This window comes from Amia ocellicauda, chromosome 15, assembly GCF_036373705.1.
Source record: "Amia ocellicauda isolate fAmiCal2 chromosome 15, fAmiCal2.hap1, whole genome shotgun sequence".
In the NCBI taxonomy this organism is placed as follows: Eukaryota; Metazoa; Chordata; class Actinopteri; order Amiiformes; family Amiidae; genus Amia; species Amia ocellicauda.
The window spans coordinates 6,267,082-6,293,072 of record NC_089864.1 but is presented as its reverse complement, the minus strand read 5'-3'; the positions used below and the strand labels follow the sequence as shown (position 1 = coordinate 6,293,072).

At 40.4% G+C, this 25,991-nt stretch overlaps 1 protein-coding gene across 3 annotated transcripts in view; it reads right to left on the bottom strand.

The window, feature by feature from the left end:
- The window catches only part of LOC136711148 (proton myo-inositol cotransporter), a 77,048-nt gene that overhangs the window by 50,442 nt on the left and 615 nt on the right, over positions 1 to 25,991 (bottom strand). For 2 of the 3 annotated variants that reach the window (XM_066687198.1, XM_066687200.1), the window contains exons 1-3: positions 23,715 to 24,478; positions 7,733 to 7,892; positions 1,028 to 1,233 (exon numbers count right to left, since the gene is read on the bottom strand). In XM_066687198.1, coding sequence (XP_066543295.1) covers positions 1,028 to 1,233; positions 7,733 to 7,892; positions 23,715 to 24,246 — 898 coding nt within the window. In that variant the 5' untranslated portion in view covers positions 24,247 to 24,478. Of the gene's footprint in view, positions 1 to 1,027; positions 1,234 to 7,732; positions 7,893 to 23,714; positions 24,479 to 25,991 lie in introns of those variants that run through there. The other variant, XM_066687199.1, reaches the window with a different exon arrangement.

The following is a 25,991-nucleotide window of genomic DNA, read 5'->3' as shown; positions in this document are numbered from 1 at the left end:
TCGCACTGCGCTGTGTATTTGTAACACCTCGGTCTGAAGAAGTGAATCGCGGCAGGCAGCTGTGAGATCCTCGAGGCGCCCAGCTTGACCCTGGCTCCCGGTCTTCGCAGCTGAGGCCAGTCTCCATCGCAACTGAGACGCAACAGCGCGTCCGGGGCCAGTTTCCAAGCACGCTGTCTATTTTTAACCGGAGACGACGCACTCCGAAAAGATCCGCTGGCCGTTCGGTCTCCATGGTGAGAGTCTGACCCTGCGAGAAAAGTGCACTCCTAACACAATGTCCCCAAATGAATGGAAAGGGTGTGGGAGCATATTTAAATTAGCCATGCTTGTGCCGTATTTTTATTTTCCACCTTTTTGTTGGTGTTTTTTGTATGAAGAGAAAGAAAAAGACACAAAGAGAAGACACTGGTGTGGGACAATGGGAGTAGCTTGCCAGCGTTGACCAGTGACTGTGTTAACATCGCATAGTCTACAGGAAAGTGTTAAACACACACTTAAAAGCAAATTTCGTAGGATTGCCAAATTGTCTGACGCCTTGTTGTTAATCTGTACTGTGCACAACGAAAGACTGATCAACCGAAGCCCTGCCAGGACTTCTCAAGCTGAGGGCAGATTGATAGGTTGGACCGTGCCCAAGGAAGCCTGTTTTTCCTGCCGTAACTAGCAAACTAAAAAGGCGGCCCAGCAAAGGCACAGCACATAATGAGTCTATTACACATAATGACACCATGTATTATAGTGCTTTAATTAATGGCAGCCAGACCCATTTTAGCAGATTCATATGAGCCTGTCTGATAGATGGAGCCATGGATAAAGTCATGCACGATCACTCACCATTAGATCATTGCTGGTATTGATCTCCCATTAAGGGGTAATTCCCAAGTACATAACTTACCACTCTTTATGCCAGAAATGGAAGCAGCTATATATGAAGTATACACCACTTATTCCCTATAATCTTCCTCTTCTGTTGTTGTGGTACAAAGATACGTAAACACAGAGACGGACGTTGTGCATGGCTTACCCCCTCCGGTGTCTTTCTCTTCGTCGATGCTGTTCTTGATGCTGTCATACTCCTCGTCGATGTTCTGGTTGCCCCGGATCTGGCTGAGAACCCGCCGAGCTTTCTGGGTCTTCCCCTTCTGGATGAGCCAGCGAGGGCTTTCGGGCAAGAACAGGAACCCGAGGAACTGTAGCACCGAGGGCACGACGGAGAGACCCAGCATGTACCTGCAGCGAGAGGAGAGACAGGCCTTTCAGGACAGGTGCCCGGAGTTGTGACAGGTCACGATCGCAAAGAGTAATGCTAATAAATCCCCACTATTTGGAATACAGAACGCACGTCATTCCTCGTTGTTGGGAATGCTTTGGTGGAAGAAAACGTTGGGACTGCCACTCTATTGCTGTCAGATGACTACAAATTGTACAAACCCACGGTGTTAGCGTTACTGGATTGTTCACAGTTCACTTCAAGATGAATCATTGTTCACCTCCCTCTGAAAATATGTCACTATTGATAGATGTAGTTTACAGAACAGTATTCATAAAATTAAATGAGTCACAGAATTATATTGTTTGCATCATATGAATACTTTCAAACTTATAACTCATGCTCAACACTAACCTAAATGCATGATAAGTCTTGCAATTTAAAAAGGATGTACTTTGGAACAACAGGAACAGTACTGTGTCACTTAACTGTGAAAAAGGGTTACGTTTAATTGCATTTTAACTGAGAAACGCAGACAAACCGAGAGGTCAATATAATTGGTGTGAGGAAGCATTTGTCTCCTAGGGTTCGTGTAATTATAATGTTGGGGAAACAACAGACACTATTCTGTAATAAGGAAGTGTTGTCATCACACGATACGGGGGGGGGGCATCTCTACCTCTTACTCATTAACGGCAGCATTGCGTTTTAGAGAATGTCGAGGACAGCGAAGAAATGCACAGGAACAGAAGAAACGTACATGTGGTGTAGGATACAAAGTCATTCTAAATCACCCATATCTACATACTGGGAACACGTGAGTAATTAATCATTTAGCAAGCAATGGATCTCTTGCCTCGAGAGGCTGAAGGTATTCAGACAGCTGCTCCCAATGCTTTTTAAATTACTGAACTGACCAAACCACCTGCTTAATTGATCAGAATTAAATACTTCTTGGTTTTGATAAATCAGTGATAGATGGGTGACCTCTAAAACCCGCTGGATTGGGGTCATCTCTAGGACCAGGGCTGAAGAAAGGGCTAAAGAAAGCTCTCACGAATTTAAGCAGAAGAAATGTTGCTTCAAGACATTGCAGCAAAACAAAGAGTAGCCTTGATTTAAAGTGAACATCCAAGCAAACTGTTCCAATCAGACAACTGAAATTAGTGCCAGTAGATGTCTGACTGTTGTTTTTAATTAAGAAATCCCATTAAAACTACCACTCCAATTTCCAACTCCATCTCCTGCACCTGATGATCCCTTCAAAGGACACCGGCTCGTGGCCAAGTTTAATTTATTATGACTGGTAATCTTGCAGACGTTTAATGATACACACCAGGTCGCACACTCAGCGAGGGCCAGGTTGAGTTTCCTCTCAGGTTTACTGTCACGAGAAATCGACCTGTCACACGGTACTATAATTAGGCACCAGCACTGAGAGTTCACGTGTTTATGCACATGTGAAGAAAACAACAACAATGTCAAATAGCAGGTAAACATGCCAGCTAACACCAACAACTGCATTTAATGCTATTTCATGGAGAGCTTGTTAGTTTACTTTCGGGACAAAATGAATACTGAAACCTTGCTGTAGTGCATAAAAAAGAGGGAGAGAGAGAGAGGAAAGCTAGGGAAAACCAAACGTGAACTGTGGCCCCGTCATCATTAAAGCAGATTCTTTAACTCATGACATTTTCACCTGGATCACATGACAATCCGATACAGCATACAAATTAGGATACAGCAAGGCCAAGCACTTTATTTGTATGTATTTATTTAGCAGACGCCCTTACCCAGGGCAACTGATAGTCCTTGTGAACATGCCTCCATTCGCAGACTCCAGCTTGAAAAATGTTGACTGAATGTTGACTTGAAAATCATGTGTTTCTGTATCACATAACACATTTGCAATATAAAACCGGTTTGTTGCGATTCAGACGTTTTCTTTTTCTAGTTCTGCCTAATGTTTGGAAGGATGGCTACTGATATCCATGAGAAAGCACCTAATTTCCTCTTTATTCACTCTGATAGCGTTTCAAGAGCTTTCAGTGCCAGAAACAAAAGTATGACTAACAGTGGACTGTTGCATGATAGTGAATTCGGCACCTACCCCAAAATGGCCATACTGACCAAAACCCATGTCTTTTTACGTCTTTGAAAAGTACCCAAGTGGAAGATGCTGTTCCCATATAGTAAATTATCAGCAGTTTGCCTCACAATTAATTTAACACTCTAAGGCTTTAATTTTCATTTTACTGCAGTGGCGCAAGCCAGTCAACAATGGCGAAGGTCAGCCACCTACAACTCTGTTGTTGGAGGGGGAAATAAACCCACTCAGTTGTACAAGTCTCATATAAAGACTTTTGTTCAAGTGACCTTCAATAAATCCAGGTGCCCTTGAAGGAGAAGGAGATATAGTGTAAGTAATCAGCGTCCCCTTGACATTGGTTACAAAAGAGTACCAAGACTTGTTACAGCTTTAATAGAACAATCACTCAAGATCTTAAGTAGGCTTCTGTGGGTTATGATCTTTCAACCCCAAAAAGCCTTTTTTTGTCTTTAAAGTACTTGCATTCAAGTGTAAAAAAAAATCATTTTAAGGTATATTTAAAATAATAAACAAAAAACTTGTTAATAATAACAAAAATACTATAATATACCTGCACTTACAATAGTTTTGTGCAACTGTTGTGCAACCCCATCGCAAGTATCCAAACATACTAATGCAGAAACAGCTTCTCATGTTGCCCAATTCAAGGAATGTAATTGAAAAAAACAACTATGTGGACTCCAGTAAGCAAGCACATCACACACGTGCTCTTCACAGAGGTGACAACAAATATGCAAGCCAGGATAGAGAAGGAGCTGGGCTACAGCTGTACTCTGACACTGTAATGCATTGCAGCCTCAACATCTTCTTCCATTAGGCTGAGTATAACACAGAAACCTCACGCTGGCAAATTACTGGAATTAGGAGCCTCATACAACCACACACACCGACCTGCCAACCAGTCAAAGAGATTGAAACGACACCAAACAAGAGGTCAGTGTCAGGTTTGTTTTGGATTGATATCTATGGGTATCTTTTAAACAGTGTTGTTTACTTTCTCATTTCCCTTTCAGAGATCTGTTAGTGTAGACCACAGAAAGGCAGCTAAAAGCTTTATCTCAAAAGCAGCCCTGAGGCAGTGCTTTCAGAAATGTATAATAGAAATGTTATTCTCTACTGTGACTCGGTACCATGCGATCGTGTCCCTCCCCCGTAGGCCTTCAGATGACAGATGATAAAGATGTTTAACAATGCTTGCTGTATGTGGATCTTAACTGTCCTTCGCAAAAGAACTACCAGTCAACTGGCTTCTCGGGAAGGAAAAGAAAACAGCATTTCCTAAGGCTGGAGTTGCAGTATCACAGCCTTCCCGGAAAAGTAAAATACTGAAAAGGTCGATGTGTACATTTTAACTCCTGAAACAGTGCTTTGGTCTATGCCTTGTAATCAGGTTTATTTCCTGCTGGCAGTAGGGGATTGAATCGTCTTTTGAGAAAGATTTACGAGACAGGATCTAAAACACATTTTTCTTTTCGTGTAAATCGATTATTTTATCTGGTTTCCTGTATTAGACACCTTGCTTCTCTGAGAATAGTTTATGGTCCTTTAAGTCTCTCAACTACAAGTCTACTGAAGACCACAGTAGAAACTTTCCTCTGAATCATTCTTAAGCAACACTAAACATGATTGAAATCTAGCAATATAAAAAAAACATATTATATATATACGTATATATATATATATATATATATATATATATATATATATATATACGTATATGTATATATATGTATATATATGTATATATATATATATATATATATATATATATATATACGTATATGTATATATATGTATATATATATATATATATATATATATATATATATATATATATATATATATATATATATATATGTATATATATGTATATGTATATACGTATATGTATATATATATATATATATATATATATATATATATATATATACCGATCAGCCATAACATTATGACCACTGACAGGTGAAGTGAATAACACTGATAATCTTGTTATCATGGCACCTGTCAGTGGGTGGGATATATTAGGCAGCAAGTGAACATTTTGCCCTCAAAGTTGATATGTTAGAAGCAGGAAAAATGGGCAAGCATAAGGATCTGAGCGACTTTGACAAGGGCCAAATTGTGATGGCTACAGGACTGGGTAAGAGCATCTCCAAAACTGCAGCTCTTGTGGGGAGTTCCCGGTCTGCAGTGGTCCAAGGAAGGAAAAGCAGTGAACCGGCAACAGGGTTGTGGGTGGCCAAGGCTCATTGATGCACGTGGGGAGCGAAGGCTGGCCCGTGTGGTCCGATCCAACATATGAGCTACTGTAGCTCAGATTGCTGAAAAAGTTAATGCTGGTTCTGATAGAAAGGTGTCAGAACACACAGTGCATCGCAGTTTGTTGCGTACGGGGCTGCGTAGCCGCAGACCAGTCAGGGTGCCCATGCTGACCCCTGTCCACTGCCGAAAGCGCCTACAATGGGCACGTGAGCATCAGAACTGGACCATGGAGCAATGGAAGAAGTTGGCCTGGTCTGATGAATCACGAGTTCAAGGTGTTGACTTGGCCTCCAAATTCCCCAGATCTCAATCCAATCGAGCATCTGTGGGATGTGCTGGACAAACAAGTCCGATCCATGGGGGCCACACTTCGCAACTTACAGGACTTTAAGGATCTGCTGCTAACGTCTTGGTGCCAGATACCACAGCACACCTTCAGAGGTCTAGTGGAGTCCATGCCTCGACGGGTCAGGGCTGTTTTGGCGGCAAAAGGGGGACCTACACAATATTAGGCAGGTGGTCATAATGTTATGGCTGATCGGTGTATATATATATTGCAATTGCCTGTAATAAAAGAACAACATGGAATCTGTTTGATTTGCATTTCTGATCCTCCACTCCAAAAGGAAGCGAACTTATCCGACTATCAGATTTATTCAGAAGAGGTCCTTAAACACCTAATGACCGATCAGTGCAGCCTGTTAATCCACCATATGCTCAGCCCCATTTCCCTTTCATTAAAGAGATATAATTGTACTATTATAAGTGTGTGTTCTAATCAATAGACTAGTATGAGTCACCGCAGCCCTATGCGGTGTCCGTGAGAAAATTAAGACTTGGAAACGGCAGTCAGAAAAAAGAAAAAGACCCCCCCCTCTCCTGAATCATAGCTTAATGCTTAATGCTTCATAAAACCAAAGTGCAGTATTGACTTCACATCAGCAGTTGGACAAAGGCAAGTCATTTCAAACCTGAAATTACAGACAGAATTCCCATTGCACATTTTTCTCAATTTTAACTAACATAACAAGCCAGTCCGAACGAGGGCAGGCGCTGACAGCCGACACAGATTAAATGCTAGTCCATTATGCATCTGTTACCAAATTGTCTTTTCGTTATTTTCTCATGAGCAGAGTGCCAGTCAGTCTTTGAAGCGGGGGCCCTTATGCATATGTATTACTTCCTGTCAAAGCTCGTGGCGAAAGGGCAAGTCCATTGCTTGAAATGCCACCTAAAGGCTACTAAAGTCCCAGTGTAGCACAAGTCACATGGATAACGCTAATAAGATTATATCATGTGCCTACATTTAACACTGCTTTTAAAATTCAATTTCTTTGAAAAACTGAGGTTAGTAAGATATTCAGGGTATTTGTTAATCTATTATTCAGCATTCTTAGGTTTCATCAACGAGGAAATATAACAGCCTTCAATAGTTCAAGGTAGCTTTTCAAATGCTGTAAACATCATCAGTCCAGTTCTGTGACTTTTTAATATCACACAGAGGGTGAAAGAAACCACAGTAAGTGGTAATATTTACATCAATGGTTGTAAAACTTGGAAGTAAAAGGGGTGGGAAGGGAAATAAAATCTTGTGTGTTCTTTCATTATCAAGTGTAAAGTTTTCCTGTGCTTAATGGTGACAACAACCATTATCATCTCAGCCTGCACAGAATAAAAACCCTTTTACATTTTCCATCTGCCTTCTAATCTTTAAAGATTGTGCATTGATGCTTAGCAAACTGCTGCCGGTTGGTGTTTATGGTGCATTATGTAGCCGTTTGATGTAATCTTTGAGGAACAATTGCTTCTGAAAAGATCCCGCTTGGCAAAGGACTGGCAAAGTGTAGTGGGACGTGTATAAGGCTTGTTTACTGGAGTAGTGGGATATCACTACAAAACATGGGGTGGGGGGATAATTTTTATCACAGATCTTTCTACAGTCATTAAGCAGCTTTTCCATATTAACTGCTTGTTTATTTGTTGTTTCCCCCCCACATTGCTTAGACATAATTGTGCGTTAGTTTCTCTCCAATCCTCTCCATGATGTGACTTTCACTGGACTGTGGTTTGAGCATGGTTTACGACAGCACACGTTTATCAGGGCAGTCGGTCAAAGAGGATGTAACGTGTGGACTGTGAAGCCGTACCTCCACCCATCCTTCGGCAGGTAGCTGAATGCCCCGTCGATGACACTGGCAATGAACTGGCCGCCGGTGATGAACAGGGTGTTGATGGTCACCAGTTGCCCTCTCAGGTGGGAAGGGGCCACTTCTGCAATGTACACTGGGACTGTCATTGAGGCAATCCCTGAGGAGAGAGCAGGAGAGAAGAGAAAAGGGAAAAAAAAAAAATCAATGTATGTAAGAAATGCATCCTCAGAAGTCTTTAAAGAAAGCAGAGCACAAGGACAGCTCAGGCCTTGAGTGTCTCCCATTATTTTATAGTCATTTTAGCTCTATGAGAACAAAACAAAACATTACAACTAAAACTAAGGCATAACAGAGGGACTATTCTGACCTGTAGTTTTGTGCAACTATGTATTCACACATTGAACGATATTGTGAAGGAGACTGAAAGTCAACTGTCTCTCTCAAAACAATGACGCGTAATAGTACTTCTAACACACAGTCATTGAGGCAGTTTGGAATATTTTAGATAAGCACATCAGTAGAACAAAGTACTTATCAATACTGGAGCAGTAATAAAAGATTGTAACAGCAATCACACTTAATTAGCCCTGTATAGTGAACTGTGATATTTACGAAGGTGCCACTGCAGATATGACTTCTGAAGCGCACTTCACTGAAAATAAATCAAGGGCAAAGCTTCAGTTAATGCAAGCGTAGTCTGGTAAGCCACTGAAGTTACATAAAATAGCAAACATCTTCAGTTTTATTAGATTTTTCCCCCTTGGGTGACAGTAGAAACGTCAATATTACAACTATGTTCTTTTAATTTAGACATTACTCCGAGTCTTTTGTGGTCCTGTCCTCTCCGGTTGCGTATAATCGTTGTGGGCAAGTCTCCGAGACAAGTGATCTCATATCGGCAATAGTTTTGATTTACAACAGCGCTGGCTCAGTCCCTACTAAATCATCTGGGGCCGGGCATAAGTATAAACCATAAAAGCTAATTTACCCATGGACAAATATGAAAGCACACGAAGGGTACAATATTAACAGCTATCAGTAGTATTTATGTAGCCCAGAGCATGTAATAAACATGATGTATACCATGTACAAGGCCAAATGAAAGTCATTATTCTAAAAGGATTTAATTTATGCTCTATTTAGCCTTCTGAATGGAATGGAGATTGTGCTGGGATCGCAGTCAGCAAAATAGAAAACATGCTGTCAGATACAACAACTATGGATTGTACTGCATGACTTATCAACAGTCTGACATGTAAAAACATGTAAGCTCGCTCAGCAAACCACATATATCCCTCAAATACACTGATCAGCCATAACATTATGACCACCTGCCTAATATTGTGTAGGTCCCCCAAAAACAGCCCTGACCTGTAGAGGCATGGACTCCATTAGACCTCTGAAGGTGTGCTGTGGTATCTGGCACCAAGACATTAGCAGCAGATCCTTTAAGTCCTGTAAGTTGCGAGGTGGGGCCTCCATGGATTGGACTTGTTTGTCCAGCACATCCCACAGATGCTCGATTGGATTGAGATCTGGGGAATTTGGAGGCCAAGTCAAAACCTTGAACTCGTGATTCATCAGACCAGGCCACCTTCTTCCATTGCTCTGTGGTCCAGTTCTGATGCTCACGTGCCCATTGTAGGCGCTTTCGGCAGTGGACGGGTCAGCATGGGCACCCTGACTGGTCTGCGGCTACGCAGCCCCGTACGCAACAAACTGCACTGCACTGTGTGTTCTGACACCTTTCTATCAGAACCAGCATTCACTTTTTCAGCAATTTGACCTACAGTAGCTCGTCTGTTAGATCGGACCACACGGGCCAGCCTTCGCTCCCCACGTGCATCAATGAGCCTTGGCCGCCCATGACCCTGTCGCCGGTTCACCGCTTTTCCTTCCTTGGACCACTTTTGATAGGTACTGACCACTGCAGACCGGGAACACCCCACAAGAGCTGCAGTTTTGGAGATGCTCTGACCCAGTCGTCTAGCCATCACAATTTGGCCCTTGTCAAAGTCGCTCAGATCCTTACGGTTGCCCATTTTTCCTGCTTCTAACACATCAACTTTGAGGACAAAATGTTCACTTGCTGCCTAATATATCCCACCCACTGACAGGTGCCATGATAACTAGATTATCAGTGTTATTCACTTCACCTGTCAGTGGTCATAATGTTATGGCTGATCGGTGTATATATATATTCATTTTTTTTATTAATGTACTTCATTTAATAAGCCAGTTTACCAAGCAATTGTATGGTTTCTAACTCCAGTACTCAGTAGTTGTGGTTTCAGAAGATGCAGCAGTCTAATCAGAGCTGTCATACGAACAGTAACGCACAACTGCTGAACACACTTCATATCAAGGCAGACTGCACAGGGAAACGATCATGTGCGGCAGACAACTCGAGCCATTAAGGAGGGGGAATTAAACAACAACCCTCTGAGTAACACACATTGAGCACCACACATTCATTTAATTCCCAAATCAGAGATGAGCCGGATACGGTGCCTATTTTGAAAAAGGCTCATGTAAAAGCACACAAGCAGTGAAGAAGAGTGACTGACAAAAACTGAGGTAGAGAATAAGAGTAACTGGGAAAATGAAACACAAAACGATAAGCACGCCCCCAGTCTGTGAATAATAAGGTTCACGTTCCCTGTGGCACGGTTAGACAGACTGGTTCATCATGTTGCTCGTAAAGTTTGAGACAATAAAACTGTGCCGGGTTTTGATTTATTTATTTATCTTCCGTTTTTAACAAATAATAACAATAAGTACAAGGGGCCTGGGGCAGATGTAATGAGAGTCCAGACATTGACAGTGAAAATAAATGTATACAGTTTTTATTACTTATCACACAAGCAACTCAGCATCAATGTTATAGTATGAACAATAGCCCAGAATGCAACAAGGTGGAAAGCCAAGAACAACACCAAAATTAGTCAAAACATAACAACCAAACCACCAAAAACATATTAAAACAATATAACATTCAACAAAATAGCCCTGTATGTTTTGCAGCAGGTTCTCCCAACTAGGAGCAACAAAACAAATACTTATACAGTACTGTGCACAAGTTTTAGGCAGGTGTGAATGCTGTAAACTAGAATGCTTTCAAAAATAGACATGTTAATTTATTAAATGTATCATTTAATTAAATGCAAAGTGAGTGAATTGATGCTGTTTTGAAGGCAAAGGGTGGTCACACCAAATATTGATTGAAAAATATAATCTATTAACATATTTTTTAAAGCATTCTTACTTTACAGCATTTTTTCAAACCTGCCTAAAACTTTTGCACAGTACTGTATAAGGCATATCATAGTAACTATTTTTCTGAATCATAACCATCAGTTCCTCCTGTCCCTAACAAAACACCTCCCTGACTAGAACTCCAGCCCTAAACCCTCTTAAGGATCCTGGGCCATACCAAATGGACACAAACTTTGGGGAGGTATATATTATTTATTATCATCTTAATAAACTAAACGACAGCAAAAATAGCAGTTTCGTAATGGACACAGAAGTGGGAGCTCTTTAGTACATGGACTATTTGGTAACAGTGAAGAAAGACCCAAAATGGCAGTGGTATGGGGAGCAACAATTGTGACCAATGATGAAGCAGTGTCTAGTTCATCACAATGTTGGAATAAAGATTCAGATCTGCCGAGGAAGCATTCAACTGAAATAGTCAAGCATGGCTTTTGTAGCATCTATAAGCACATATTTCAGCCACTCCTCCATCCACGGATATTGGTTTTATTTAAAAAGACCATAACTAAACAGCTAAAATAAATAGGCTAAGGAACTAACATTCCCTTTTCCAGATGCTTGGTTAATATACGATAGCAGAGCATCTGCATTATCTCAGATTTGAAAACAGACATGAACAACACTGCTAGTACTGTATGTGATTATTTCTGGTGTCATATACATTATTTTGATTGTAGCTCTTACGCATATACCTCTGCGGTCTCAATTCAAAACCTCGAGTATGTGCAGTTTGAGATTTTCCTTAAAAAGACTGCTGTCTGAAGGGTGATTGTTCCTGGTATGAGTCATTCTGATTAATGATGTGATGAAGCTACGTATCGGTATTTATAGAATATGAATCCCATAACGTACCGTGGGTTTTGATCACATAGTAAGGTTTGAATGTACGATTTCTTCTGACTTTATAATTAGAATCCATGGAAGAAGAACACAGCTGTGAGACTGCCATTCATCAATTTTATTATTATTGGGAAAGCATTTATTGATGGATTGGCAGCATCTATACTCCTACAGATCGATCGCTCTCTATACATCTATAGTTATACATTACACATGCATGACCAAGGCACACATTATATAATCTGACAGGGGCCTACTTTGTGTCCCAAACGTGGAACACAAAAGACAAGGAGAAGGAGTGTTTAGTTATAATGCTCCCAGAATTCATTGCCTTGTTTTATCTGTATTTAGTTACATTTTGACAGATTGGCTTTCTTAAACTCACTGTGCTTGATATTGTGGTAAAACTGTATAACATGGTTCTGCTTGTTAATGTGTTATTAATGATTTATAAAGGTTTAATAGATGACTAATAGATACTTCATAAAGCATTACAAATGCATTATAAATTATGGTCCCTCTTCACTACTGCTTTGACACATTCCTAATCAATAATTTTACACTTTTTTGATTATGAATGATTTATAAGAGGGACACTTTTTAACTACCTCTGTGACCATTCCATGTACTGCTTTGTCAAAGGCAAAGTAAGTAATTTATAAAGTATACATTAATCTATTAAACATTTAATTAAACATTAATAACACATTCATAAACAGAACCTTAATAAGCTATTATGAACCTTAATAAACCAATACTGTTTTGCCATTTTTATGGTTTTCATGTTGTCTATAGGTTTATTCTCTATTTTATTGTAAATATTTAATAAAATTGTATCTCTCTGACAGTTCTTTGAGCTCCTTTTAGTATTAAAAAGCACATTAATAACGTTTTATGATGACACTATATTATTAAGTATCTTCTCCCCTGGTGTCCATGTCTCTACACAGCGAGGGCAAACCGAACTCCCTTTACACATGTGAACAAACAACAGGTGCTTACTTGTGTGCTTCAGACAACAGAACTTGTTAGTGCTGCCAAACCGTCTATAAATATGTACATTGTGATGCTCCTTAACTCACGGAATTCACAGATTCATTTACCTGTTGCTATGGAAACATCCCCCTACCGCATGACTGGAGATCAATCAATAAAACAAACTAAGGGTATTTCATCTTTGTTTAATTGAATGGCAAAATAGCCGTGGAGTCTCTTTTAGGGACATGACGTGGTGCCTCTGAGCTTTAAAATAAATAAACCTGTTCGGGAACATTCAAAATCGTGGATCAAAGAACCTGCCCGCAAAAAAGGAGTTTTAACAAAGCCTTCAAATCTATGTTGCTGTTATCAATCATTACAATAAAATGCAGACTCATTTTATATATTCAAAAATCAATAAAATATCAGTCAATAGTTTAATCATATCTGTTAAAGAATGGGAGAGATACAAAATACTGTTGCTTTTAAAAACAAATTATACAATTATAATAATAATACCCTGTCAAATACTTCCAGCATTTAACTCCTTAATTACAAGCAAGGGCACATGTAGAAGCCATGTCTGGCGTTTCGCAGTGATGCAAACAAGAATATGTGAGAACTTAATCTCATGGATGAAGGTGACGGGACACTGTAAGTCCTATGGATTCCAGCAAAAAATACACCTCAACGAATATCTGAAAGTCCAATCACACTTCCTCCGCTGCACAGTCAACAACCCCGGTGCAATTTGTTATGTGATGTGCAAGAGTCTGTGGCTTTACTTTGCTGAGCATATGAATAATAAGACCAAAAAGATGATTTCATCTCCAAGGCAACTGACAAGCTTTTGTTCATGCATCATCCTTCATGTACCTTTTTATGGTACTATGTGTTAAGTGTAAAATGACTGACAGTTCAGCTGCACAAGACAACACTACTATATGCCGGAAGCAAGCCTTTCTGACTAACTGACGAGGTCACAATGACGTGGACCCGCAGAGACTGAGATCCTGCAGACATCACGACAATTTAAAAATATGTAGTTCTAAGATGAACACAGAAGCTATCTTTTGGAAGAATTTTCCACTTGTTCACAGTAATGCTCCCCCCCGGACCTCCATCACACCTATCTCACTCTGCTCATTAGTGGCATTTAGGATGTTGTAGAAGCAATGAATTTAAAAGGTTGCTGTTTTTCACTTTAATTAACTCCCTCTTCAGGGTTTCTGTGGAGGCTTCAGCGTCTAATGAAATGGCACCACCGTCAGCTGCTGTTTATTTGCATTCGACTGGGGTAAAATAACCTCTTGATGCTGTTCCCGGTCCTTAAATGAAAGGTGCAAGAACCTTAATCAATACCGTAGAGAAAACAAGGGAAACGTTTTTACTGCTTTTTAACTGGAAAAGTGTTCCTTCTGCAGAGGTAACAAAGATCTCTAACGGCACTTTGCAAACGTCAAAATTGTGTGTGTGGAATTGTTTGCAGATTTTGTTTTTCTGTAACAATCCAAAAAGGGTTATTGTATTTTACTACTGAGGTTTACTACCGAAACCTCTACTGCATCCGAAAAAAAGGGATGGTACTTCACGGGGTCTCGCCCAAGTGCTGTCAGTGAGAAGTTAGGTGTTAATGTGTTAAGAATAACAATTTCTCAGCATTTGCAGTCGATCACAGATAAAAAAAGTACAATATTTTATAGAACGACACATTTACCCTGCCATGTTTCCAAACATAAACACTCTTTTATTCATGTAAAGGTGTAAAATAATCTCATTACTATGTTACTGTAGATATAAACAAAAAGAATAGAGGCAGATTCTCAGCTTTGTTTAAATACTAACTGCAGTTATGCATTATTTTTGTTGTTGTTGTTATGCATGATTTCTTAGTTGGGAGCATGTATGTGCACATCCTGCTATTATTAATATGGTTATACAGAGTAAAACATGTGAGGTAGAGACAGGTTTACATGAGTTTACACTGTAAGCATCTGGGAGAACGCAGCACTGTCTGCATGCAAAGTTTGGTGACAGATAAAGTTCAGACTCCACACTTCTGAAATTCAGTTCACTGCTCGGCCCTGGCTCTTCCAGAGATGCGTTCACACCAGCACCAATGTTGAGTATGCATACCATATGTGGCACTGGGGGGGGAATAAATATGAATATTAAGCCACCAATGTAACCATCTCAGAATACGCAAGGTTTCCTGTTTAGCTGTTTACATACGAACAAGGCAATAGATACTCTCAGCCAGCACTTTATTGATCAGTTTGTATGGGAACCCAATAAAGGTCACGTGCATTACTCTCCACACAGCTACAATTCAGGATGTGAGACGCAAAGATGTTCAAGAAACTGCAGTCACAATGGAAACCGGCGAAAAACAGAATGCCAGCCTTATATAGGTTTAAATCACATTTTTACCTTTTAGTCTGTTCTGTTCGTACCATGCCGTGCACTGGCTGTTAAATTCCTTTTATGACAGCAACCTTGAAACTGTCGGGCGCTATTACTTCCCCAGTAGCTGCAATTTTAGGAGTCTTAATAGGAGACAAAAATAAGAACGTAACCTTTGCAAAGCTGAAGCGGTGGTACTTTGCTTCAGTGTCAAGAAAATTACAGAACCGGCTGCTTTAAAATGGCAAGCTTACAGAGATATTAAGAAACAAAGAACAAAGGAGAGAGGGAAAAAAAGGAAAACATCAGATTAAGTACACACACACAACCACCTACATACAGAGGCCTATGTCTTAATGTGTAATTAAGACACACACCACAGACAGAGAGAGAGAGAATGAGATATAGACAGTCTGTGAATGACTTTAGGTCTCTCAGATGAAGGGATGTTACAGGTACTACTCAGATACCAAATACATAAGGTAAGAAAGTCAGCAGCACTTTGTAGTCTCACAGTGATGTTTTTCACACATCATCACATTGGGGCAGTCCAGTGAGGGCAGTGTAACAGGCCTGACAGGAAGTGGCCCCCGAGAGACACAGTGACTTCCCACACGAGGGCCACATCCAGCCGGGTCCTCCACAGGGATTGCTTCTCATGTGCTGGAGCTCTCTGCCTCTGATGCCTCAAAGGTTTCTTGACTATGGCATACATCTAATTCATTCATGGGTGTAACTGAGGCAAAATGCCAGTAAGACACACCCTTGTCTCTCGTTCTTTCTCAGTACAATTTCACTGAAGTCGTCTGGTGAGCTCATAGGTTTGACTACTGCTCTTTGTTAACCCTGAAGTAGCTCCTACTGCTAAGCAACAAAGCATATTTAAATCCCAGGGCACTGGTAATGTGTCATGTTGTGAGAAACAGAAGAAAAAGCTGACTTCAGGTGGAAGTTGCAGTGAGAGCTGGTGTCATGCTGGGCTTTCATAGCTCTTTGGATCATATTTCCTGGGATATATGCTGTGCTTTTCTTCTCCTTCACAGTCTTACGTTAATTAACTTTTCATACTGCAGTACAGTAAGTAAAACCACACAAATCTGCCCTGCCTGCTTACTCAGTTCATCACAATGTACAAGGTGCAGCTAGCTCATCTTTCAAAACCTGTTGTGAAAACAATTCAACAACACCTGTGAGTCTGCATCTTCTGTAAAATCTGTTCTTCACTGCCCTTCGCAACATCTCTCTCTCTCACTCACTTTTTCAACTTTGGTCACCCTTTGATCACACTCCCCATCTCCAAACAACTACCTCACAAAAAAACTCCTATTCCACTAGGTACAGCAGTTTCCAATCCTGTCCTGGAGGACCCCCTTCTCTGTTGTTTTTTGCTCCAACTGAGCTCCTAATTGCTCAAATTGAATACTTAACTGCACTAATAATGCCATATATGGCTAAATCAGGTAATTAAGAGCTCAGCTGGAACATAAAACAGCAGGGATGGGATACCCCAGGACCGGTTTGGGAATCCCTGCACTTGGAGATAAAAACATTTGCTGAGCCACCGTTTTTCTGATGAAGATCTCCTGTACATGTAGATCAAGTTGCATACAAATATTTTGTTTGGAAGTGTGCAGATAGATGCTTTTCTCCTTATTTTTAAGTTGTTCAGCCCTTCCCCTCATAAGTCTTTGTATGTCTGTATGTCTTTACTAGTCCAGTTGGGTCAAACTTCTGTCTGCATTTCTGGTCTCGTGAAGCGATCTCCAACCACATCTATCAGCTCAGCTCTTAGCTGCGCCTCCCTTGCGCAGCTGTCTCTTTCTCATCTGTGACACCAAAATGTACAGGGTTGGATATGTTTTATTTATTTATTTTTTAACATTCGTCAACTGGTAGCAAAGCCAGTGAAGTGTGACTTAAGCAAGTGTCTGCATCTGACGTGCAGCATTTGTCTTCTACAGATGCTCACAGCAGCTTGTCTCGAACATGTGTCTTGCTGTCTGAGGTGCGGCTGACTTATCACCGAGCTACGGTGGAAGAAACCTGGAGAAAGGCAGTGAAAACATGCCCTGTATGGCCAAGCTGATAAACCACAGCATCCCTCAGTCTATTCTTGATCAATACCACTGGAAATGTTTACCACTTCCATGTTGAAAATGTTAATTCTACAAAGATTGCAGGAATTATCCAATGTCTGTTTCTTTGACGAAGCTTCTCTGTCGAGGTGGCTGATTAGGCACAATTTCCTCTTGAGCAGAATCTTTAATGATATAATTGGAGAACAAAGGCATTGAGGTTGCGGTTGATATAAAGGGATGTACAGTATCTAAAGGATTGTCCTGAATGTGGCTCACACCTGTAAGATCTCTAACAATCTCTGCAGTTCCCGAAATAAACCCAGAGCGGACTGAATGTGAGCTCCATTGTTTGGCTTTGTTCGGGCTATTATAGTTTTCTTATTCTTGAAATGAAATATAAATCCTGGCCTAGGGGTACAATACATTTAGAATCTCAAACAGTGACGCAAGTAAACACAATAGTGATATCTTAAAATAGGCCCATATTTCAGAGTGCAAATTTAACTCTTATCTGTTCCTATTTGCTTTGTAATCCAACTCCTCGGTTCAACAGATAACAGACTTCCAGCTGTGGCTCCTTGTAATCTAAGCCCGGTCTCAAAAACAAAACACTGCCCCATTTCCTGCATGAGTGAATGAAACAAAAACTTCTTAATAATTAACAGAGCATGTGCTCAAAGTTGTGCTGGTTAAGAGGGTATAAAGAGGCAGTCAAGAGTCATCCAAGATCACACGACACGGTGGAGGAGGATGTACATTGAAAATCACCTTTATCTTGGTCTTGTTGACTCTTTCCCCTCGCGACAAAAACAGGAATAACAGCTAATATCGATCTTTGGGCCAACATATCAAATAAATGTCATATGTTCCAAAAAAACTAATAAATCGTGATATTCTTACCATGATGTTGAACATTTTCAAGGATATCACAGAGGACTTTCAAGCCAGCAATATATTCAGACAACCTAATCCCTATGCTAACCTTATTACGAAACAAACATGCTAGAGTTTTGAAACCTAACCAATGCTAATTACTATAAATACAGGAATGTCAGAAAGCACTACTGAAACAAGCCCCCCAAAAGTCCTCCAGTCCCAGCTGTCGCCCAATTAAAGAGATTTCGATTAAGTGTCAGGATCTTTATTGTGGCAAATCAATCCATTTCTATGTAAACAGCATCTCCACATATAATGCAAACATGGGGGAGAAAGCCATTAAGAGTTAAAGATAACTGCAGTTACTAAAACTATACTCACTGACTTCCAAATTACAGCGTAGAACACATGGAATATTGTGAAAAAGTAATTCTCTATGATGATACAATTAAACCAACTTCTGACCTCTGGGGAATACTGAGCCGAAATTAAAAAGTAAAAAAATAAGGCAGGTATGGTATGAAAGTTAGGTCTCTTGAAGTTATAAAGGGAATCCACATACCTTCCAGTAATAGGCAACTAGAACAGAAATGTTACCTTGAGCTGGAATCAAAAAGATGTGAAAGTAATATTAATTAGTAGGCTATGTATTACTCACATAGTAAATCAACTGAAATTATGATAAGTGCTATGTTTGTCCGGTATGCCATCATTTGTAAAACAAACCCAAAGGAAAGGAAAAAAAGGTAGAAATGCGGCTTACTATTATTATGATTACAACATATAAAAGCCTTCTTAAAAAAATTAAAATCCCTGACCCTTGCCGAGCAACACATTTGATTCTCCATTCATGCATGTATCTGTCTCCACGTTCAGTCCTAGATATGTTAAAATGTTCATTATATTTTTACAGTTTAATCACTCCTTTAGGCATAATATATCTGCAGCAACTGGATTCTCTCCTGCCTTGTTTGTGGCGTCCTCGAGCAACATCTATATGTGTGTGTTTGCCCACTGCCTCCGCCCTGCCCCCTAGCCATTCCTTCTCAAACTGTGCAAATCACACGACTCTCTGAGCTTCAAAGCACGCGCCAACATCGAATGACACTGTACCTCAAAGCACAGTAACTCCATCGGCAAGGACAGCATGTGATATATAATATATCGTTTCTTCTTCCTTGTTGCCCAAGGAAGTTTAATAAAACACCACGTATTAGCCTACTAAAAACTTATATATTTATATAGCCTACTGTATGTAGTGTAATGAAAGTGCTTTTAAAAAAAAGTGTTGTGTGCTTTATATATTGTGGTGTGTGCATGAGAGGGGCGTTCCGATTGTACACAGATTGCCATTGTGCAAGGGTAAACCACCAAGAAAACAAAAGCAAAAGCAGGAACACAATTTTTGTCATGCATTCTTATTCTTATTTGTTTTCAGAAAATGCAGACTTACATGGTTTCTGAGTTTACTGGGCTTCCTCTTTGTCTAAGCAGGTCTTTAGAACATTAAAATGTATTTTTCTAGTCAATACGTGTTGTCCAATTTTATTTTCCTTTCACACAGAGCACTGCAGCTATGGCAACTAGGGCCCCAATGCCACCACACAACCAGATGTTAGTAACAAATTAAAAAGTAATTGTTATTCGAAATTGCTTAATCTGCCCAGCCTTGTCTGTACTTACTGTACTTGTCTTTCTATTCAGTGCTGGATGACAATAGCTGGCAGAAAGAATGATACTCTGTATGGGGCTTGGACTGTTGCTTATAGTCCAATCAATAATACTAAATGAACAAAACAAATAGGACCTGAAACACATACATGGATTTGCTATTTATGGAGGAGAGCATGAACCCAGAAGCAGTCTAGCTTGACTTTCCAATCTTTCCCCCCAAAAAGAAAAATTAAGCTCCGAGGGCAAGGCATTAAATTAATAGACGCTAATAGGAACTCACTGTCAACACGCTGGGAAGAAAAAGCAGCACGATTGATAACACGTATTAATAATTAGGGGGCTGATCACTGGAGTCGTCAGCCTGTAGTCTTCATGAATAAGCCTCTCAGACTCTCTAAACATGTTTGTGATTTCATTTAGTCTTCCAAGAGGAAAATCAAAGATGCACAAGAGCAGGTTCAGAGGAAGAGGCTTTTATTGCAATTCAGAGTGATCAGAGCTGCCTGGTGGTTATTAGACTTGAGTATGGGCTCTTGAGGGGACCTACTTTCTTCTGTACATTATAGGACTAGGAATCAACCTGGTATGGTATTGATAGTAGTTTTTTAAAAGCAAAGATTCTGAACATGTACAGGTAGCAACTCAGGTAGCGACTAAAGCCGAAAAAGTACACTTAATTAATTGTCACCATCCCAAAAATAACAATCAGTGTAAGAAGGAATTTAAGGAAATAGAAAATGTATTTTAAATATACTGCTGCAATGCACAGACCTTGTCCAGAAATTTCCACCACAGTACTCTTAAGATATTTAGCTAATGATTAACACAGTCAGGTACAGCATATCTCCAGTATTCAAACTGTATAAACATCACCCATTCAACAAGAATATAAACATTTAAACAGCATTTATCCCAGGAGGACATTGTGTCATTTATGTTTATTGCTGTATATATTTAACTCTAAAATATATTAATTACATTTCTAATTAGTGTTAGTATTTTAGTTTCTGGAAGCCATATGAATGTAAAGATTTTGTTAAATGTTTTCATTATATATACAGACTATATGTTCCTTCATTGGCCTCCAAGTAATCAAACTGTTGCATGCATAGAGACAGCAATCCATTCTCCGTAACTGAATCTAGCATTATAATTTTTAAAACATTGAAATCAGTGAACAATCCTGATTTATGTATGATACAAAATCAATAAGAGAGTATGTTCAATCTTGCACTCTAATACCAGGACCAATGAAAGTAATAGCCTATATCTTATATTAAATCTGTAGTTATTCTTACAGCAACGTGGCTCATTATGAAAAGTCAAACTATATTTTCATCTTGTAAAATATTTTAATATTCTCTTGGGAAACTATTTCTTCTTGATGTTGTTATGAGTTCAATTCTTCCCAACCGGGTCTTCATAAACAAGTGCATGTGTTTAAAGCAACTACATTAGTTACACTCATTTGGAACTACAGAACTATAAAATGCAAAATGAATGATCCTCTTATTCAAGTTTATTTTGTTCTAATTATATTTCTACTCTTATACCCAACTTGAAAACCCCAGTCACTGTTCAACCGGCACTAACCTCTCCAGAGGATCAACACTTGACAATATTCAATATTGCGAATTCAGGGTCTGAGGACAAACTAGGCCCATACTAATAAAAATGTTGAGTTAGTTGTTAAAACTGACAACAGACACAGCTGAGCACAATTGAACAGAGGACATACACCCCTGGGCAACACTATCAGAGACAGAATTTCTCTTGGTTATATTTTTCTGAACGTAGGCTTCTGGTACTGGATGGCACACAGCCAGAGACTACTAATATTTACTTAAGAAATATGCTATCCTTGATCTTATCTACTGACCTGTTTAAGGATGTATGGGCTCAGACAGTTTTATGTATTAACTGAATTTTGCAAATTAATAATAAGCACTTGGTTTGGAATTATTGTTGTGCCACTCACTTTATGATTCATAATTCATAATGTATTTAACTCTTTAATATGAAAAAGTCACCCTTGTCTAACTCCTTGGTCAGAGTTATCTGAGGATGGGCAAAACTAATGTTCATGAGCCCTTTGAGATGAATTTCAATTGTTTTTCATTGTATAGGCCTCATGCTTCTACAGAAATGGAAACCATATGAAAGATTCTTATGAATTCAATTAGACAGTTTGCTATGGAGAAATAATACTGATGTATACATGTTTTGAAAGATGGAACTTCAGATCAACAAACACCTAACAGAGAGGTTATAATACTCATTCCTGATGACATTTCTTTCATATACAAATTATTCTGTTTGCAGTAGAGAAGATTAGGGTTCTGACCAGGGCCGGTTGTGACTTATATTCCAGCTACAAACGTTAGTATTATTATTAGCACAAAAGAGATTAATCAAGTGTTAAATAAGAACTGAGCCAGCGGGCTATATTACACAAATAAACAATATTCTTTGGGCAAATATGTACCTCATATTCTTAAAGTTGAACCACAGGGATATAAAACAAATCCAGATACAGTAATCCTTCATAATGTGGATTCCATTTCATCAATCAAATCTCTCTTAAAGTAAGCAGGGTTATCTTCTGTCTAAGAACAAAAGCACAAATAAATGCTGTATTGTCACCGCACAATGAAAGCACAATGACATGGATTTATACAGATCAAAACATGAAAAATGAACTGAATTTCCTTGCACAGTTTCGGTATCAAACACGTTATGCCCAGATTCTTACCAAAATTACATCTATTGTCAGCATCAGGAACAAGTATACTAAGGAGGCTGCAAAACAGGTTGGTGATTTGTCAGCAAGATTAAAACACAAAACATCTTTGGTATCAAGTGGCTGCACTAAACACTAGAACAATCTTCTCATCTTCACTTTCACTATAATGTCAATCACTGTAATCTGTAGGTTATTGATTTGTGCACATGTAGTACACTGTGTCTGTGCATCTGATAAAATTGTCTTCACATGCTAAATGATGACAACAACAAGAATTTCCCAGTTGCTCTTGATCAATTGTATCATAACACTGCCACACAATTAGATGTGACAGATAAGAACAAGAAAGAATTATACACAGAACAAATGGAAGGATTTGATGTATTTCCCTATGACAGTTGCCAATTAATATTTAAAAACCTGCTTAAAATCAAGCAGTATAATCCACTCGGGTTCATACAATCCATCCTGGGAGCTTAGATGACACTGAGACCTACGGGCTGGCATGGACAACGTCATCAGATGTGCAGGGCAAAGTGTGGTTTGTAATTTTCTTCAAGCAAAATGCAACCGCAAACAGGACAGACCGGTTACGGAGAGGACAACATCATCACGAAAATCACTGTGAGAAGAGCCGGCCTTTGTTGTGACACTGGAGGCTAGTGCACTTACTTTAACTCTCATTTCTCACATTGCTTATGCTGCTGGACATAACCCAGAGCTATGCATTGGTATGTGTTATATACATACATGTAAAAACATGCGCAACACAGTGATAATGGTCTGAATGTTCAACTTGCAACTATGGTTGGTTCTTATTCTTTTAATGAAGTAGTAGTAGTAGCTGTAGTAGTAGTAGTAGCTGTAGTAGTAGTAGAGTGTTGTCTGCTAGTGTCGGTCCTCACACTGATGTGTCACCCTGTATCTGACGTCACAATATGACAACAGTGATAAAAAGGCTTCTCATGTGGGTCCTGAAATTGGCAATAAAAAAACATGACAGAAGGCGTGTGCTGTGACCTCTCACGCACTTTTTGACAGCTGCTTGTATATGTCAGCATGCAAACGTGTCCATTATCAGCTAAGTTCATAAAATGCATTAAAAACTTACCTAGTCCACAACCCACCACAACTCGCCCAACAAGAAGGATCTCCTTGGTGGGCGACAAGCTCAGCACAATCCCCCCGGCGGAGAAGATAAAACTAGCCAACAAGATGCACACTCTGCGCCCGAACAGCCCGTTCAGCACCCCGCCGGCCAGGGCTGACAGCGCCGCCGCGCCGATGGTGCTGGACACCAGCAGCTCCTGCCACAGGGCGCTCAGGTTCATCTCCCTCTTGAGCAGGAGCATGGCCCCCGACACCACCCCGGTGTCATAGCCGAAGAGGAAGCCCCCCAGCGCGGAGAAGCCCGCCAGGACGTACACGAAGCCGGGGGTCACATCCTGCTGGAACTGCTTGCGCGCCGCCCGCTCCAGGTCCCCGGTGGAGGCGGCGGCGGCGCCCTGGCTGCTGATGCTGGAGCTGGAGGGCGCCTTGATGAGACTCCGCTCCCCGTCATCGGCCACTTTCTTCCTCCTCTCCCCCATCAGGTTGCTCAGGCTCCGAAGGTTATACTCATTGTCGCTGGATTTGCGGGACATAGGGAGGCAACAACAACAAAACAAAACAGGAGCTCAGGAGAGTGCGGGGCTGTGCTGTGCGGGGCTCAGCCGGCGATCAAGCGAGGTGCATGGTCCGCAGACGCGCTCTGACGCATGCCGGGTGTGCGGGGCACTGGGCTGGGGGGATTTCCTCTGAAAGTTGGGCAGAAACACAAGGCGTGCACGCTTCTGTCCCGCCCGGATCCAGACGAGTGAGTACCGCGCTGGAGGGGCATGCAGACACAGCCGAGGGAGGACCGAAGTGGGAGGCAGCCGTCTGCGTCACGGGGAGTGTGTGGCCGCCTTCCTGCAGCGCAGACGCCGCAGGTCTGCACGGGTCTGCACGGATCCACCAATGGGCTGGCCGGGATTGTGCAGATCTGCGGGGATGTGCGCCGCAAGAACGCGACCTGTAGCTGCATGTGGTGAGCAGACGCGGCTCTCAGTAACCACAGCGAGAGTGCAACATGGGCGGCATGTTTCGGTGATGTCCGGATCGTCTCGTATGTTTCCGTTTGAATAAATAACCTAAGCATTGCATTTGTGCATTAAAACAATTGACAGATAAGTTTCTGTGCCGGGCGAGCTGAAGCACAGGCTTCTGTCCATCACCAGACAGCCCTGTGGAGCTGCGTGTGAAACATGCACAGCCATGTAAACGTGAATTGTGCATTTGTGGTGTTTTCTTATAACAAGGCAGCGACAGGTTATTGTTAGCTGGGTAACAACTGGCCATTCTTAATTCGGATATATATGCAGTTATGACCGGCATTAAATCAAGTGCAATGATCCCCTATTGCAAATAGGACAAGTGCATGTAATTCCAATAATACTATGTAATATATTTAAATACATACTTGTATTTCAATATACATATGGTTATCGCATTTTTTTAGACGTTTCTGTTGCGGCCATTGATCAGATTGTGTAGACTAAAAGTTTAGTTTTCTAGGAAAACTTTTTTGATCCCAGTTTTTGAGAAAGGTTTTGATCCCAACATTGAGCAGCTGCTGTTGAAGAGCATTGACCTTCATATGTGCGTTCAAAGCGCCCCCTGCAGGCAATTCAGGCACATTGTACTACACGCATAATTGCCTGTGTTGACATTTAGTAGAGGATACATTATTACAAGGGGATCCGGAATTGGTTACAACACCCCAGTGCTTTTCTCCGCTTGCTCTTTTTCTTGTTACACAATAGTGTGTATTGTAATTGCACCACACGTTCATCACATGCAGTATTGTCATATTCTCAAGAGCCATATTTGCTGGCAGATCTAATTATGTCAGATATAATTACATGTCAAACTGCAGATCACATAGTTTCCAGAGTTAATCCAAGTTTTGAAGATCAAGCCACCACGCCACAAAGTTAGTCTTATGCATTTCATTATCTCTTCTATTTGAATGCCGTGGCAAAAAATCAATAGTACAATAAAATCACAGAGGGTCACATGATTTTTCAGCTAGTGATTTATTACGCAGGGTGTATCTAGACATCTACATTATCACAAACTTTACCGTTCTCACATGGGGACGCGTTTGAAAATATTTGCTATTAATATCTATTAAGATAAAGTTGTAATTCTATTTTCCGCATGCATGCCGATTTAAATTAGAATAGAAGGACATGAAAAAAGATCTGCAAATGTGCGGTAAAGACATTTTACAGATCATTTGCAATCAGATGCGCAACGCACACTTTTTTGGTGTCGTACAGAACTGACACATCCTCTTCAGAATTAT